This window comes from Mustela nivalis (genome assembly GCF_964662115.1).
Source record: "Mustela nivalis genome assembly, chromosome: 4".
NCBI classification, from domain to species: domain Eukaryota; kingdom Metazoa; phylum Chordata; class Mammalia; order Carnivora; family Mustelidae; genus Mustela; species Mustela nivalis.
In genome coordinates this window covers 153178359-153197146 of record NC_139023.1, presented here as the reverse complement: position 1 = coordinate 153197146, position 18788 = coordinate 153178359, and the positions used below count along the sequence as shown (strand labels likewise).

The 18788-nt window shown below is 39.5% G+C and overlaps 1 protein-coding gene across 1 annotated transcript in view; it reads right to left on the bottom strand.

The window, feature by feature from the left end:
- The window catches only part of HPGD (15-hydroxyprostaglandin dehydrogenase), a 29127-nt gene extending 28551 nt beyond the window's left edge, over window positions 1-576 (bottom strand). Inside the window, exon 1 of the mRNA XM_082726942.1 lies at window positions 27-576. Coding sequence (XP_082583068.1) covers window positions 27-119 — 93 coding nt within the window. The 5' untranslated portion in view covers window positions 120-576. The remainder of the gene's footprint in view (window positions 1-26) is intronic.
- Window positions 577-18788: the final 18212 nt, after the last annotated feature.

Sequence of the window (18788 nt, the reverse complement as noted above, 5' to 3'; positions counted from 1 at the left end):
CGCGGCCCGGCGCCACGCTTGCTTACCTTAGCGCCCTTGTGCAGGAGCGCCTCCGCAAAGGCTCTGCCGATGCCCTGCGCCGCGCCGGTCACCAGCGCCACTTTGCCGTTCACGTGCATGGTGCGGCCGGGGCTCCGGGGCGGTGGGCAAGCTCCCCGTCTCCGCGCGGCTGCAGCTTTTATGGTCCCCTGCGCGCGCGCGTGCAGCCCTGCCGGGCGCTCTCCTGCGAGTGGGCGGGGATGAAACTGTCAAGCCCGCGCCGGGGAACCCAGGGCTGTGTCACCTGGCCCTGAGCGCTCCCAGAAGCCAAGCTTGGCGATCTTTGCCTTCCTGACTGGCAGCTCGGGTCAGAGCCTCCCCTTGGCCTCTGGCTGAGTGGCTGGCAGGACGCTGACAGGAAAAACAGAAAGGTTATTTCTTAAAAAAAAAAAAAAAAAAAAAAAAAAAAAAAAAAAGCAAACAAAACAAAACAAAAACCTTCAGTGCGCAAAGACCACCCTGAGAAGAGGAGGGAGAGGAGGGGCTCGGGAGCTTGGTTTCCTCCTACCCTAACGTCTTCCCCTCTCTCACGCCCCCTTCCTCAAAATAAACAATAAAATAAAATAAAATAAAATAAAATAAAATAAAATAAAATAAAAAACAAGCAAACAGAGCAAAATCTTAGGGGTGTTGCTTTTTGTCTCAATCTAAGTTTATGTCTGAACTCCCAGGTCTTGGAGACTGGAGTGTCAATTGTGTGTCATCTTGAGAGGGCTCCCCAAGGGCGGTAATCATTTACTTGCACAGGGCTTCCAGAGTCGCTGTTAGCCTGGTAAACTGTTGGCTCAATGGAATGCTTATTGAATCTTACTAGCTTTGAAGGCTCAGAGTCGCCAGAATGGAAAGAGGTTCTCAGTCCTCCAGGAACTTGAGTACAAGCTGTGTATCCAAGATGGGCTGTTCTTCTGACCTAACCACTCCTTTTCTTGTTATCACCTGCAGGCTTCAATTTTAATTCCATAAGCTTAATACCTGGTTGGCATGTATTATGAACAAAGAAACCTAAGCATTTGGGGACATGAAAGTCAGGCAAAAGGCTTAACTAACAGCAGAATGAAGCCTTTGTGTAAGTCTTTGCTGTTTACTGCAGATATGGTTGAAGGTGACTGGGTCAGCAGTGAAGGCGTTTCGGAGGACTGTGTGATATACGTGTTGTCAGTAAGCTGCGGAAGAAAGACTTCCAAGTTGATCTGAAACTGGGTCTTCAAAAAATGTTGAGAAGTTAAGACAGGAAAAGAGATTTACATTCTATCATGATACTGCATAGTCACAATGTGAAGAGCACATTGAAAGATCATATTGAAAGGGAACAGCAGAGGACAAAAAAAAAAAAAAAAAAAAAGGAAACAAGCAAAAACCCAATACCTCTAGTGGCAAGTTGATCTGAAACTGGGTCTTCAAAAAATGTTGAGAAGTTAAAACAGGAAAAGAGATTTACATTCTATCATGATACTGCATAGTCACAATGTGAAGAGCACATTGAAGGATCATATTGAAAGGGAACAGCAGAGGACAAAAAAAAAAAAAAAACAAGGAAACAAGCAAAAACCCAATACCTCTAGTGGCATGCACAGAACAGAGAAGAAAAGGGACGAGCTCCTCAGCAGAAAGAAACCAATCACAGAAGAGCATTGGACCATGCTGAGGGAGCAACCTGTTGCAGTACATATGGGGAAAAATAGCTTCAAGAAGAAAGGAGTGGTTAATTATTCAGACTAAGGAGCAAAAGGGAAAAACAGATGGAGGAGTGCTTTGAATTTTTCAAGAAAAGAATCAGTGTGAATAAATTTACAAAGCACAGAAACCAAATGGCTGAAATTTAAAGAGAAAATGGCTGGAGAGAAGATGGGTATCGCAGGAGTTCAAGACATTAAGTGGAAAGAAATAGATTGGACAGTAGTTGGAAAGATGAGAGAAGGCAGAAGAACTGATTCAGCTTAAAAGGCAAGCAGTCTGTGAGGGGCGGAGGAACCCGAAGCCACGCAGGCGCAGGAGAGCGCAGGCTTCAGACTCACACAGGGTGGATTTGGCTCTTACCTCTGCTTCTGACCAGCAGTGTGACCTTGGGCAAGTGTCTTCAACTCTCTGTGCCTCAGACTCCTTCGTAGTAGAGTAGCAGTTTCTGTAAGGATTTGGTGAAAATTAAGTTAGGTAATACCTATAAAGCACTCTTCCAGTTTCTGGCACAAAGTCATGCAATAAATACCTGTTCTAAATAATTACTTCTGGATCAATCGTAAATAATACATGTGAGATAGAAAAGGAAACATGAGAATGAGTTTGTTGGTTGGTTGGTTTGGGTATTTATTTATTTATTTATTTATTTATTTATGTATTTATAGTACATGGGAAGAATTGGGATCTAGGGCAGCGAGAACCTTTCAGTCCCTTTTCTCTCAACTTCCATTGTCACCATCTTTGTTCAGACCCTTAACTTTCTCCTGTGGTAGCCATAGCAGTTAACATCCTGAATTACTTTGCCCACAAATTTCCTAAATCCAATTCAGCTTCCACACTGCTCCCAGGAAACATTGTAATTGATTGATCTAGTCACGTCTAGACATTCTCATTTTCAAAATCTGTGAAATATCCAAACTCTAGGGCACTGCATAGGAGGGGGAACAGCCTAGCCTTCTGTGCCCTGTGTCCTTCCTACAGCCCCTCTTTAGAGTCTAGGAAGTGAAATCAGTTAAAACGTACGCCACTCTCCCAACCTCAGACCCCTGCCATTTTCTGTCTTCTCACTTGAGGATGATTCCCTTCTTAGTTTCTTCGCTTGTCTTCCAACTCGGCTATGAAAATTCTGCAGTGGAAACACCAATCTCTTTATTCTAATGATCTGACTATCTCTGTCTCTCCAGCTTCCCTTAAAGGGAGAACTGAGTTTTTTTTCTGGATATCTCTACCATCCAGCATAGGGCCACCTGTAGTGTGTGTTTGTACATGTTGAATGAAGAAAAGTACAGATAAATAGAGATATGTGTTTGAGAGAAGATGGAAAATTTGAACTAGATGGTGAGATTCCCCCCTCTATTGTGATTACCTTTTTACAAAATTTACAAGTTAATACTGGAAAAAATATATTGGCATGGCATTTTTTGAAGCAGAGTGTCTTGATAGTTTTTCATATTTTGTATTAAATGTATGTTTTGACTTAAAAATACTTACAGGACACTATATATGTATATTCTAAAACCAAACTAAGTCCTCCTTGCCCAGTAAACACATACCCCCTGTGGTTTCTGATGTACATTTTTCAGCTTATGTGCTGATAACATTATTCAGTTTCATTGACACTAACTATACAGTTTTATCATCAATGTAATTTGTGTAAGTAAAAAAAATAATTCTTTGGTGAGACTAAGTTAAATCTGGGACAAACCATCATTCATGTAATTTTGTGAAGCATTCCTATTTACTGTTATACTTTATTAAGTAATTGAACAAAATTCTCTTTAAAAATTAAACAACAGATTAAAAGGGATGGTTCTTCTCTCAATACAATTCCAAGTATTGGGTACTGAACATTTACTCATCTCATAAAAACTAAAATCATAGCCTCAGGAATCAAACTGCCTGCCTCTGAATTCAGCTCTGCAGCCTTCTAGCTGTGTGACCATGAGTAAATTACTCAACTTCTCTGAATCTCAGCTTTTACATCAGTTAAATGAGGATGAAATAATATTTATTTCACAAAGTTTTTGTAAAGACTATATTGAGATAAATAAAATCAAGTGAAGTGCTTGGTCCAGTGACTGGTACATAGCAAATGCTCTGAAAATGTTACTGTCACTAAACACTGCACATATATAATTGCATTTATTATTTACAACCAAACAGTGACGCAATTATTGTGGTCATTTCACAGATGAGGAAAATAGGGTTAAGGATGCTAGGGAATTTGGCCAAGGTCACTGATTTAGAAAATGGAAGGAGGCGGTTTTGAATCAAGGTGTGATATTGAGTGGTACTTCTTCTTCTTTATAATTAAACTTTTGAGATAATTATAGCTGAGCAGTAGTTTTAGCCATGATTGAATAGTGATTTCCTTTAAGAAAGGCAAGGTAAAAATAGACTTAAATTCAAGTCAGAATTCCTAATCAAATACATGTTTTCAAACACACTTGTCTCTGTTGGCTCAGTTCTGACCCGCTAAAACAAACCACTCTTAACTTGATTCTCCTTCAGCCCATGCCCAGGGTGTGCATAGACATTCCAAGATGCAACTCATTATGGGCCAAGTTAAAGATAGAGACAAATCAGTTACCTGCTAGTGATCAGCTTGTTTAATTTTGAAATGACTGCATATAAATAAATATAGCAGACTTTTTTTTTTTTTTAAATAAAACCAAATAAGGCAGTTTCTACAAATGTTGGGATCTAGGATTCTTGTTCTGGATTTGCCTGCATGAACTAGAACAAAGGACTTCTCTATGCTTGAATCTATACTATGTTCTTAGTCTTTCGGGTGTTACCACATTTAGTCCTACAAGATACATAGTATTATCCTCATTTTACAGTTGAAGACACTGAGACTCATGGAAGGCAAGTGACCTGCCCAAAGTCACACTCTGCCATTTAGCTTCAAACCCAAGTCAAGTAACTCCCAGAGCCTTTGCTGTTTCTGTTCTACTCAGCTGTCTTAGGTGTATGCTCAATGCAGTCTCTTCTTCTTTGCTAATCTTATGATTTTGGGCCAATTACGATTACTCAACCTCTGTAGTCCTGAGTTCCCTGAGCTGTGAGATGGAGAAAATTTTGACACACCACAGAGCTCCTGACAGTGTCTCGCACATATTTGGTGACCCATGAATTATTACTATTAGAGTCTTCTTCCTTAATGTTCATATTTCTTTCTGGACTTAGATATAAAGACTTCATTCAAAATGGGAAAACAGTGGTGTTAAGGGTAGAATTTCAGCTCCAGGATACAGGTACAAAGTGTTAAACTTTCATAGGGTATTAGTCTACAGGGGTTCCCATAACAAAATACCACAGTCTCTGCAACTTAAATGAGAGAAATTTGTTTTCTCACAGGTCTGGAGGCTAAAAGTCCAAGATCAAGGTGTCGGCAGGTTTGGTTCCCCCTGAAGTCTCTCTCTGGGGCTTGCAGATGGCTGCCTTCTCCCTGCGTCTTCCCCTGGTCTTCCCTCTGTGCACGAGCACCTGGTGTCTCCCTGCCTACTCAGATTCCTCTTCAGACAAGGATACAAGTCAGATTGTATTAGGGACACCCCTAAAGGCCTCCTTTAATGTAAGCACATATTTAAAGGCCCTATCTCCAAACCCCGTCATGTTTGGAGGTACTGGGGGCTTCAACAGATGCCTTTAGGAGGCAGGTGGTGACACAATTCAGCCCACAACAGACGGGGTTTCTGGTTTGGAAATGGAAGTCTACTTATTGACTAAACTCTGTTAGTGGGGCGGGGCGGGGGGCGCTCCTGGGTGGCTCCGTTGTAAAGCGTCTGCCTTCGGCTCAGGTTATGATCTCAGGGTCCTGGGATCGAGTACCACATCAGGTTCCCAGTTCAGTGGGAAGCCTGCTTCTCCCTCTCCCACTCCCCTTGCTGTGTTCCCTCTCTCTCTCTCTCTCTGTTAAAGAAATAAATAAACTCTATTGGAGAGCCCAATAGATGTAGTAAGGATTGAGCCTGTTTTGTAGCTTGTGATCACCAAAGCATCCCACATTCCTGTGACTGGAAAGAACTAGGATGCCAGAGACCTGGGAGTCTCTGGGAGGAGATTGGTCAAGATGACACCCGTGTCGGTAAACTGGGCCAAGGAGGGAGAGAGAAACCACTCCTTCTCCGAGAGCAGGAGAAAGTGTAGATCTGAAGATTCTAGGACCTCCAAGGAAGGGGAGGTCTAGGTATTCAAACACTCAGGAGAAAGATAAGAGTTTGGGATGATAGTGGGTGTGTGAAAGATGCGGCTGAAGAAAAACGCAAGAGCCAGACCATGGAGAACCTTTGAAGCCATGAAATCAGCTTCAGATTTCACTCTCAGATGATAGCAAGTCACTGGATGGCTTTAAAAACCCGAGAGACCTCTCAGATTTGGGTGTTTCAAAGATTATCTTAGGCTGTGCTTGGAGAATGAGCTGTAGTCAGGAGCAAGAGGAGCAGATCAACCGTATTGATCCTGCTTTACTGTTAACAGAATTTAGGGGTTTGGGAAGAACAGTGGAATTAGCGCACCATTAAGACTCCAATACGATGCCGACCACAAAAATCAACCTGACAGGACAGAATCAAGTGGAAGAATGTCAGTGAAACCTCTGGGGACAGTCACCCATTCACATTTCCATTGGACTGTTTTCTATTTTGAGTTGGCTGTAGTCTGTATAACAATGAAAAAAATGTTGTATATAATTCTGGATGTCAGGGCTTGTACATTTGGATCTTAAATTTGTGGAAGGAAATTTTTTTGTATTTGGCTGAGCTGTGCCCCATGTTGGAGGGTATTTATTCTTGCTGAATTTTGGGGTAGTATTCTAGAAAATCTTTTAGGACTGGCCCTTTGGCAATTTAACAATCTTGGTCAGAGAAGAGTAATCACATTTCACAGTACGATGAGGAGAATGAAATTCAAGTTTCCCACATGTAAGGGATTCCTTATCATTTTTAGATCTTCCTAAACAGAGGGGAAAGAACAACTTCTATTTTTGTGGTTGTATAATAGGAGGTCTTATTAGACATGGAGACTTCTGAAAAGTACCAGCACAACTGACCTAAGTCTCAATACCCTCAAATACACAGCCAGAGTCCTCTGTGGAGGAATGATTTGGAGTCTAGAATATGCGCATGTTGCGATGTGCCCTTAGCCATGAGAATTTTTTCAGGAGATGCCACCACAGGTCCTGGTCTTCAGTATCTGGTAACAATATTTCAGAAGCTCATTACTTAAACATTTTTTAATAAGTGATTTCCTATGTTTTGTAAATTCTTAGAGATTTTAAGTAGTAAACCTAAGAGACTTCATAGAGTAAGGTGAACACACAATCAGTGAATCCATTTTGGGTACCAAGGGATAGATGTATCATAGAAATCTAGCCTTGGAAACTTGTAGGATTTGTGACTTGGAAGTCAAACAAATTTGACCTCCTGTGAGCTGATGTGAATAAGCTGCGTACACATTTGCAGATCAAATGCTCAGTGTTCTCATCTGTAACATCATGGCTTGGGTAAAGTGGAGACCATAGGCTGCAGCAGTTCACATCTGCCCATCCCACTTACCACATGCTCTCTGCTCTTAAACTATTGCTAAAGAGTAGTATTACTTTATAACAACTTAATTAAAATCACTAGAAAGAAAACAATATGGAGGCTAGATATAACACTGGTACTATGAAATTTACAATATAGGTCTCTGCTATACTGGATCTAATAACACAAACTGCAACAAATCATATATGTTAGGTTGTAGAATTCAAACTGGCCATCTTTATGTCAGAAGCCTACAAATATCTATCTATCTATCTATCTATCTATCTATTTATTTATTTATCTATTTGCTTCAACTCTCCCTTTCATTTTCATTTGAGATTGGAAGCAACATAGTGCAGAACTTGTCAGACAACAAGGGATTTTTGAATAATAAATAGGAGACACATTTGTTTCAAATGGGGACAAATACATTAACTTTTAGGTTGAAAAAATATTATACTCAAGTTATGTAACTCAGTAACTCAAGTTATTGTCATATCCTGGGGCTGTCTTATGTTTATGAACTGACCTCATCAAGATAATCTAAAATGAACAAGTAGCAATAGTGAAGTGCCTTTACAATTTACTGAGTACATTTCATGAACATTTTCTAGGTGATCAGGGAACATGCTAGAACTTCTGGAGCTATAGCTGATTAAAGAAACCTTTCACATTTCATCTGCTCCATGTCTCACAAAAGACCACAATTAATAAAGGAAGTCAGGACAAGTGTATATTCTTCCAGATACTCCTTTTAAAAAATGTTATAGTTTGTTTCATTTTGGTTTAAAATGTATTTGGATATATCTAGAGAACTCAAACTATCAGGCTTTTTAATTGAATCCTGACACTGAAGTTGTCTTTTCAAGATTTTTACTTCTGTATCAATATGCCAGCTTGTTTGCACTCTGCTTTGGAATTTAGTTTTTCTAATTGCTGTCAACCTTTGAACCTACAAGGTGAGATCTCATATTACACTGTGTAAACGACAGTACAAGCTAACTACAGAAAAATTTCCTACTGATAGGCCCTGTGGGTTTCAACTATAACTATGCAGTACCCTAAATATCCTGTGAAATTAGGGTAAGAGTCTGGCTTAGAAAGAAGAGTATGGACGTGAGGACAGAGACAGAGACAAAGACTGAGGAAGGAAGGAAGAAAAGAAGGAAGGAAGGAAGGAAGGAATGAGGAAGGAAGGGAGGGAAACATTAGCACAGAGCTGCCTGAATGGGTGTCTAAGCTCCTTGCTTGGGAAGCAAGTCCTCTCTGCTCTAAAGGACCGTGACTGTCTGGGAAGGCAGCTCTCAGTAACAGGAGCAATACGAATGACTGGTTTAACAGTCAGATAAGACCAGATGTCTTCCCAGTGACTCACTGTGAAGAAAAATTCAGTTTTTGTGCAGTTTCACTGTGTGAAGACAATAGCACTATTAGTAAACTTCTTTGAGAAGATTGGACACTTTGGAAACTTGCCTGATCTGGGTTTTGGGGGCAGTCCAGACTTGAAGAAAGGAAGGGAAATGATCTGTCCTTTCCCTATATTTCTCATCTGTTTAGCTCACTATCTCTCATCTTCCTTAGGTATACTGGAATCGTAGCTCACAAATTCAGTTTCTCCTTCTAGATTTCTACTCAATGTTCTGGGAAAATTTAGACAAAATATGTATTTCCTCACTTTACATACAGGTGGCTTTTATTTTTCTCCTTCTAAGACAAAAAAAAATGCTTCTGCAACATGCTACTTGAGTAATTTATAGGGATTTTGTATGAGTTAATAAGGTAATAGATCATAGCAGGTGAGTATACTTATTCCAAAGAATGCACCACTATGTCTAGTTGACATTGCATTGATTTGGGGGGAGTAAATACTTTATTAATTTCTACTAGAGAGAAAGGTCTTTGTGTCTTGTTATTTTTGTAGTTAAAATGATGTAATAATTCTCTCTGAGAGCTAGGAATCAATTTAGTGAACTGGGACTGGAGAATAATTTATTCTTTGCTACCACAGATGTTAATTATTTATCATAAAATGGAGCGGGCCAAGAGATAATCTTGGACCTTTGCTTTGGAAGAAGTCTTTGCTGTATATTATATGTTCCAATTCTTTTATGTTCTATATGAATAGATTAAAGCAGTAAGGTAAGTGTCTTTTCTTCGGTGGCACAGCTTTCACTGGTTGGGTCATATCTGAAAGCCTGATCAACTGTTCCAGCAAGTACATTTTGTATTACATAGGTATCTTGCTGAAGAAGACAATTATAGGATTTACAGGTACTGAACATTACCGAAAACCTTACAGTAGAATAAAAGGAGTCTGTTACAGTGTTTAGGGTTACAGTGGCTTGTTTTGGTTAAATAGATGTGCATTGTTTTCCTGGAGTGTGCTTCCAAAATAGTGATGATGATGATGATGATGATGATAGTTAACATGCATTAAGTTAATAAATTAATTAACTTTTCTCACTAATGGCATTATATTTAGACATTGACACACATTATTTCATTTATTCCTTAAAGTGTTGTGGTGAGGTTGGAGCCTGTTATTTTTTTCCGATTTACAGAAGAGGAAAGTGAGACTTAGAGATGTTTAGTAAATTATATGAGTTGACACCATTAGAAATGGCATAGCTGGGGCACCTGGATGGCTCAGATGGATGGCGGTCTGCCTTTGACTCAGGGATCAAGCCCTACTTTGGGTTTCCAGCCTAGTGGGGAGTCTGCTTTTCCCTCTCTCTGCACCCCCCCCACTTGTGCTCTCTCTGTCTCTCTCTCTCAAATGAATAAATAAAATCTTTAAAAAAAATGTTGTAGCTAACCCATGTGACACCACCCTGTGACTTGGCACTTAGTGTTCTGATATACATTTGAAAGTCTGCCAAATTTCATGATCATTTATATACTACCATTTATTTTTCTGACTTGTGTTGAAATGAATGACATTTCTAGCAGACAGTGTTGACAATATTTTAGGCAAATTTTAGAATTGTAGAGCAGGATTAAGGTACTGGACATTGGGTTAAATATATATATATATATATATATATATATATATATATATATATGGTGCTGAGTAGCAAGATCCTTCTGGACTGAATTCTAGAAAAAAGAGTGGTAAGGGAAGTCTTCCCAAGTGGAAAAAGCAGTAAACACGTACCCCCCCTTACCACTTACCAGCTGTTCAACCAGAGGCAAAGTTACTTAATCTTTCTCACGTCAGTGAAATAAAATCTGAGATGAGGATATAGTCTTTCTAATGATATCAATAGGAAAGTCAAGTGATAAGATATATCTTAGCACAGCACAAGGAAGATCATTAAATGTTAATTGATCCCAGGGAGTTCCTGGCAAAGTTCGAACACATTTCAAGGGACTGTATTTTAGCAAAACATTTAGAGGAAGGGGGAAGTGATTAGATAAAATGAAAACCCAGAAACTTTGTAATGGCTTCCTGGTAATTCTTAAATGAAAACAGGAGGAGAAAGAATTAAGAAATGTAGGGGAGTTGTGAATAATGAGTAAAATGAAATTTAAATTTAACCATAAATAGGTGAACATGTTCTTAATTGTTACTATGAACCAGTGAGATGGCAGAAATAGGTTGAGAGCAGGGACAGGGGAGTACAAAGCATATGTGCCATTGCAATTCCAAGACTCTAAAAGAGAAATTATTTGAGCCAAGAAAGAAGGAAAAAGAGAGGTATGACATTACTTATATGGTGCATACTGAATCCAGTTTGTATGAATAAAAGGGTATATTCAAGTCCATTTAACTTAAAGTTACTGCTGCCACTTCCAGTCAAAGTCTGGTGCTGAATTTCGAAGGGATTTTTAAAAATGAAAAAATGAGTCTTGACTTTAAACAGTTTATTACCCAGTGGATGTGAGTTGAGCAGGTGGACAGCACTTGGCATGTAGGGAAGGCTCCAGAGTGACGAGGCTGGTATATTTTGTCTCTTTTCAGCAGAAAGAGCAAAGCGTGTCAGTTTGGAGTTTCTGAAGGTAGATGAAATGCAAAGAGGGAAGTATAACTGTGCTAAAGTCTAATCCAAAAGGAAGAACCGATTTGTATCCTGAGATTTGATAATAAATTCAGCATCTTGGTGTTCATATTGGCCAAAGGAAGAAATGCTGGAATTGGTCTTTCAAAAGCCAGATTATGGAAAATGGAGAAAACATGAGAGAGATACCATGACTAGGGTTCAATATAAAGAAATATTGTTTGAAATGTTCATGAGGCTTGCAATAATCAAGTTCTGATTTACAACCCACAGTGATCGCTGTTAGAGGCATGGATTTGGAAGATGTTCTAAGACAGGTGATGGGGAAAGTGTTAGCTCTGTATTCAACAGCTTATTTAATATTGACTCCGTGCATGGGTCCGTGATAAGCCCTTGGGTGACAGTTTACTCCTTTCTTCATGGAGCTCACCTTTCATTTGAAGGAGACGGAAAAAAATTATTACAGGTAGTGATGAGGGGTACAAAAAACAATAAAACATTACTGGGATAAAGTGACATGGGGGATTGGGGGAGCGGAGCTGAAGGATCCCTTGGGGTCTAATGGTGATCAGAGGCCTCTGAGGAGTCAGTGACCTGGGAGCTGAGAGGAGAACAAGAAAGGTCAGCTCTATGATGATTGGTCGAAGAATGAAAAGAAAGCATAAGATTTGAAGAAGAAAATTAAGATCAAAGCTTTCTTTTTTTTTTTTTAAAGATTTTATTTATTTATTTGACAGACAGAGATCACAAGTAGGCACAGAAGCAGGCAGAGAGAGAGGTAGAAGCAGGCTCCCTGCTGAGCAAGAGAGATGGATGCGGGGCTCGATCCCAGGACCCTGGGACCATGACCTGAGCCAAAGGCAGCGGCTTAACCCACTGAGCCACCCAGGCGCCCCAAGATCAAAGCTTTCTAATGGACTGAGATTTTAAAATCACGGTTGAAGTAATAAAAATGCTTTATAAAATATGTGAAACAAGGGGTACTCGTGTGGCTTGGTCGGTTTAAGCGTCCTATTCTTGATTTGAGCTCAGGGAATGATCTCAGGGTTGTGAGATCAAACCCGTTGTTGGGCTCTGTTTAGGGCTCTGCACTGAGCATGGAGGCTACTTGAGATTCTCTCTCTCCCTCTCTCTCTGCCCTTTCTCTCTCTCAGGTACATGATCCAGGGTCCTGGGATGGAGCCTCAAGTCGGGCTCCCACCTCAGTGGAGAGCCTGCTTCTCCCTCTCCCTATGCAGTTTTGTTGTATTCTTCTTTACCTGGGAGAACACTATTTGAATTAGAAAGAACAAAGCAAACATGGTCTGTAGATCACAAGAGACTTCGCAGATTGAAAACTATCACCTGAGTACTTTTAACATGAGTCAATGATTTATCCAAATACTGACGTTCTTCAGTGTCTAAGCATTTTTTTTTCGTGATTGAAGACCAGCCATGAACAAATGAGGAGGAGTACGTGACAGATGCCAGAAGACCAGAAATGCACAAATGGCTATATTTCCAGTGAAGGTGAGAATTGGGGGAGTGCAACTGGGGAAGGGGTTAGTTTAGATAAATTCCGGAAGTTGTGCTGGGATGACTCTGACATCTATCTGCAGCATAATTTTATGTTTGAATATGGACCAATTATTTGAGGGCTCTTAATGAGGCAAGATGATTACTACTAGGAGCCAGCCCAGGTTCAGTTAGGATTTCTCATGCCAGACTAACCTATGGATTTCCCAGGCTAAAAAGGCAAGTAGTAAAATAATTCTAGATTTGAGAAAGGCATATGAGGAAGAAGTCTGGTTTAATAACTTGCTTTCTCAAGTTAACATTTTACAAATTCCATTCCATTTCAAAAAGCACACAACTACCTTAGAAGGGGCAAATGTATTTGTTGATAATTAAATGCCATTTTTCATTATTAATAATTCTCTCTCAATCCCCCCCCCCTTTTAAAGAAATTTACATTCCAAGTAAAATGCATAAGATAAATGACAAGGTGTTTTTAGTAAACAAAATATCCATCTTTGTTTTTTAATAAACTAACTAATTCTAAATTTGCCTTTGGATACTATAAGGTAGGATAAATCTATTCATAATGAATATATGGTTATATTTACATCTGGTAAAACAGTATGTGACCTAAACCCTGAGTTTATTCATTCTTTGAAGGTAGAGTTAAATAGTATACTTCAGCCTTCAGTCTATTATAAATAAAACTATGTACAGAGGTGTAATCTTCCAATTGTGTTAGTGAGCTATAATATTATATGTGTGATTTATGAGTGAGTTCACTTGGTAAGATTTTAAAATTATTTTTTAGTTTGAAGTAACTTCAAATTTGGAGAAATGTCCAAAAAAAAGTACGAGGATCTTTTTTTTTTTCATAGACCCATTTGAGAGTTGTCAATGTGATGCCCTGTCAGCCCATATTTCTCGCCAGTAAACATTCTCCTACCTAAGTACAGTATAACCATCATGTTTGAAATCTAACAGGACTAAGGGATATTGGATCAGTTTCAGAATAATTCCAGCAAATGCTTCCTGTTGTTCCATGTTATAAATGCTGTATTGTCCTTATTGTTGTTATTCTTATCAATTTAGTTTTATACATGTTTTGGTACATGTAAATTGGTAATTTATTTTTTGATGTTTTCATAAACATGGATTTCAGATGTCTTTCTGTTCTATTAAATTCGTGTGGTCTCCAAAAAGGATATAATAACTGAATATTGATTGAATTATACTGTCATTGACAAAATGGCACCTGTTCATGACTTTGCTAACAATATGAAACAAATCATTCACACTTAAACATGTAAATAAATCAGTCTCAATTGTATTTACATAATGATGTGATCCATAATAAAATATTCATATATTATTCATTTTATCATTTTTGTCTGTAGCAAGTAGAGTTATTTATAAGATTTGTACAACTTGGCACATGAACTAGAATGCATTTGCTATCCTATCAGCAACATTATTTTGAAAGACAAAATAGAAAGACAACTATCATATGATCTCCCTGATATGAGGAAGTGGTGATGCAACATGGAGGCTTAAGTGGGTAGGAGAAGAATAAATGAAACAAGATGGGATTGGGAGGGAGACAAACCATAAGTGACTCTTAATCTCACAAAACAAACTGAGGGTTGCTGGGGGGAGGGGGTTTGGGGGAAGGGGGTGGGATTATGGACATTGGGGAGGGTATGTGCTTTGGTGAGTGCTGTGAAGTGTGTAAACCTGGTGATTCACAGAACTGTACCCCTGGGGATAAAAATATATGTTTATAAAAAATAAAAAGTTAAAACTTAAAAAAAAAAATACAGCAACATTTATTTTTATTTGCTAATATCTTATTGTCAGACATTTAGATTACTTGAATTTTTACTCTGTTTTTACTTCTTAAGTTATTTCCTTAGGTTAAATTCCTAAAAGTAAAATTTCTACATTAAGAGGATACGCCAGATTAATGTCCCAAAAATGTAGTACTGATGGATACTCCCACCAACCAGTATGAGACGGACCATTTTCCTGCTAACTAATACTGTTATACTTTTAAACGTTTGCCAATGTGGACAAAAAAAATTTAAACCATTGTTTTTATTTGAATTTGTAGATCCGTATTGCTAATGAGATTAAATATTTTTCATTTTTTAAAAAAATAATTTTTAGTTTTTATTTTTTTTAGTCTGTGAATTGTTTACTCATTCACATTATCCAATTTTTATGGTATGTTATTTTTTAAGATTTATTTATATGAGAGAGAAGGAGGGAGCACATGAGCAGGGGGAGGGAGAGAAAATCTCAAGCAGACTCCTCACTGAGTGTGGAGCCAGATGTGGGGATCATGACCCAAAGCTGAAATCAAGAGTTGGACACTGAACCTACCATGCCACCAAGGTGCACACAATTTTTGGTCATATTTTAAATAGTTTCTTTTGTGTGATAGTTACTAATGTTACGAAATTACATTTTAGAAATACAATCTGAAGAGGTTATGCATTAATTAATATGATATCTGGGATTCTAGGTAGAATAATCCAGTAATGTGGTGGGGACAGATACAATGAGAGTGGTCATGAGCTGACAGAGAATGTGGGAAAACTGAGGAAGACTTCAGGGATTTTCGCAGGGCATCCCTCTCCATTCATAAGTACATACAGAATATCCATTTCAGAAAGTGGATATGTTCGTATATCATTGATTTTGTATGTCACAAGGAATGGATTTAAAAGGATAAAAAGAAACTTTTGGTTTCAAGGGCTTAAGCATGTATCAAAACATCAAACTGTATGCTTTAAATATGTAGCTTTAGGGGTGTCTGGGTGGCTCAGTGGGTTAAGCATCTGCTTTCAGCTCAGGTCATGATCCCGGGTCTTGGGATCAAGTCCCACATCAGGCTCCCTGCTCAGTGAGAAGTCTGCTTCTTCCTCTTCCTCTTCTGCTCCCATGCCTGTGTTCTCTCTCTCTCTGTGCCTGTTTCAAATAAATAAATAAAATCTTAAAAATTAAAAAAAAATTAAATATGCAGTTTCATTTGTTATAGCCTCAAAGTGGAAAGACTCCAAATGTCCATTAATTACAAATAAATGGATAAACAGATATTATATCCACCCCTACAATGGATCACTATTCAGCAATAAAAATAATGAACTGTGACATTTAGGAATCTGAAAGTAATTATGTAGCATGAAGGAAACCAGAATAAAACAAAAAGCAAACACTTTGTGGCTCTCATCATACAAAATTCTAGAAAATATAAACTAATTTATTGTCAAGGAAAGTAAATCAGTCATTGTCCAAAGGGCTGGTAAGGGCAGGGTGAGGTGATAAGAAAATACTTGGTAAATATAAGGATGTTGGGTATGTTCATTAACATGATTATGATGGTCTCATGGGTTCATATGTATGTCACAGGTAATCCAATTGCACACATATGTGAGTTTATGGCATGTGAGGTATACTTCAACAAAACTTAAAAAAAAACTTTCCGTGAAGGTTTAGATCTCTTATATTTCACATATGAGTGAAACCACATAATAATTGTCTTGCTCTAAGGGGAAGGGAGGGAAAACTCAATGGGAAGAGGTCAGAGAGAGAAAGGAGCCATGAGAGACTCTTGACTCTGGGAAACAGAGAGTTACAGAGGGGAGGTGAGTGAGGGGACAGGGTAATTGGGTGACGAATATTAAGGAGGGCATATGATGTGATGAGCACTGGATGTTATAGGCAACTAATGAATCACTGAACGCTACATCAAAAACTCATGATGTACTCTGTATGTTGGCTAACTGCATTAAAAAAAAAAAAGTTCTCTCTCTTTTTTTTTCCCCCCAGATACCAGAAGGTTCATCAACTCTATTTAATCATCTTTCTCTTCATGCTTTGGGAAGGACAGCCCTCTTTTTGTGGCAAGTAATATTGGCAAGGAATAAAAATTGTTTCTATAAGTCAACAAAAATTCTAGTTGAGTAGAAAAGTCACATTTCTGGACTATGGGATTCCCCTTTTTTCTATTTTCCTTTGCTTTCCTGACTGGACAACAATGACCTTGAGGTGAACAATCCAGAGGTCACAGGAGCAAACAAACCCTTATTTATTTGGACAACTCCCTCAACTCCAGGAAACACACCAGAATGAAGTGGACACACTCATCTCATATAGCTGTAGTCACTAGAACTAGGCATTCCAGAACCATATTCTTTCTAGTGTGGTACAGTCTTCTCCAGACCCTATTAGTTACACACACTATTTCAGTATGGTCCCTGTAGTCTTATGGCAAGTGCCACCAGCAAATGGAATTCTGGACATCAGGGGACATGCTTCCTTTGAAGTACTTGGGGAAGAGCTGGGTGTTATGTGATGTGATGTGAAGGGAACAGATTTTTCTTTTTCACAACCTCCCCTTCCTCCAGGTGATCTCCGGACCTGCCCCCCCCCCCACCAAAAAAAAAATTCCCTGGATTCAGGCCACAAAAGAGGACCACAAACTCTTTCTAGCTGGCCTTTGTCAGCTATGCAAATTAAGTCAAAACTGAAAGAACTAAGAGGTTTTGCAAGTTGCCAGTATTATCCATACTGAGTCTTCTTGCCCAAAATTGTGTCAAGACTATGCCTTAACCAGTCAAAGAGAAGAGAAGGAGGCCCCCTAAAGGCTCAGAGAATTCATGGTTTTCTCCAGGCATGGGAGAGAGAGAGAAGAAACATCTGCCTTCCCTTACTACACTGGGGTGACTAAAATACACGGTGGGGACCTGCTAGGTAGTAGACGTTGAATGACATTTGCCATAGAAACTGTGACATTAATCTGGCATTTGCCCTGGCCTGAGCAGGTTAGAAAGTATGGTGCAGCTCATTAGATCTTCCCCCATTCCTAGAATTTACGGGGACTCTCCCATGTGTATGTGCAGATATATGGGATTCAATTCAGGAAGATGGCTCTCTCACAGAGGCTCTCTTCCTGTGTTTTTACACTAAACGTGAAAGCTCTTCTCCAGTGTGAACTCAGATATCAAATGACATCAAATTTATGGTTAAAGAATTTCCCATATTCAGTGCAGGTATAAAGTCTTTCTCAAATATGATCTCTGCAGCATCAAATGAGGCCACAGTTTGCCCAGAGGATTTCATATTTTTTTAAAAGATTTTATTTATTTATTTGACAGACAGAGATCACAAGTAGGCACAGAAGCAGGCAGAGAGAGAGGAGGAAGCAGGCTCCCCGCTGAGCAGAGAGCCCGATGTGGGGCTCGATCCCAGGACCCTGAGATCATGACCTGAGCTGAAGGCAGAGGCTTTAACCCACTGAGCCACCCAGGCGCCCAGGATTTCATATTTTTAACACATTCATCAGGCCTCGCTCCAAGGGACTCTCTGTTGATTGCCCGGGATGGAGCCGAAGCTAAAAGATTCCCTGCATTCACTGTAGTAGGAAGCCCTGGCTCAGGGGGATGCATAATGTTGGAGCTTTAGCTAAAGAATTTCCTACACTCATGAGGACTTCTCTGTTGTGAATTCATGGATGATAAACAAGCCTGTAGTTGTAGCCAAAAACTTTCCCCAGTTTACTGCACTTGTCATGACTTTTTCCATCATGGAAAGCCTCCTCATACTTGGGGCTTCTGAGTGGCATCTTTCCAGTTGGGAGCAGCTGGCACTACAGAAAGCTGGTGTTGTCAAGAAGGCCTTCCCACAGGTGAACGGCAGCCCTTCCCAAGGGAAGACCTGTCCACATCCCGTCTTCACTGTGCTCCTTCTGGTGCTGGTGAAGCTGTGGGTTGAGCCAGAATTGTTTTCCACAGCTTCACAAGTGCTCAGCCATGGCACAAAATGTGCTCACCACCTGGACCCACATCTCACAAAGATGAGCCTTCGGGAAGGATGGACCTAGCTGTGTCATTCTGCCCTGTGACATTATTCTTCTGAAACACTCTATACTGAAGGTGTCCCCTTATCCTCTGGTCCACACCAGCCATCTAGGGAGGCTCTGTGTGCAAAATTCTCTGGCATCACATGGTACTTCCATCTCAGATCCTTCTCAAGGAAACCCTATTCC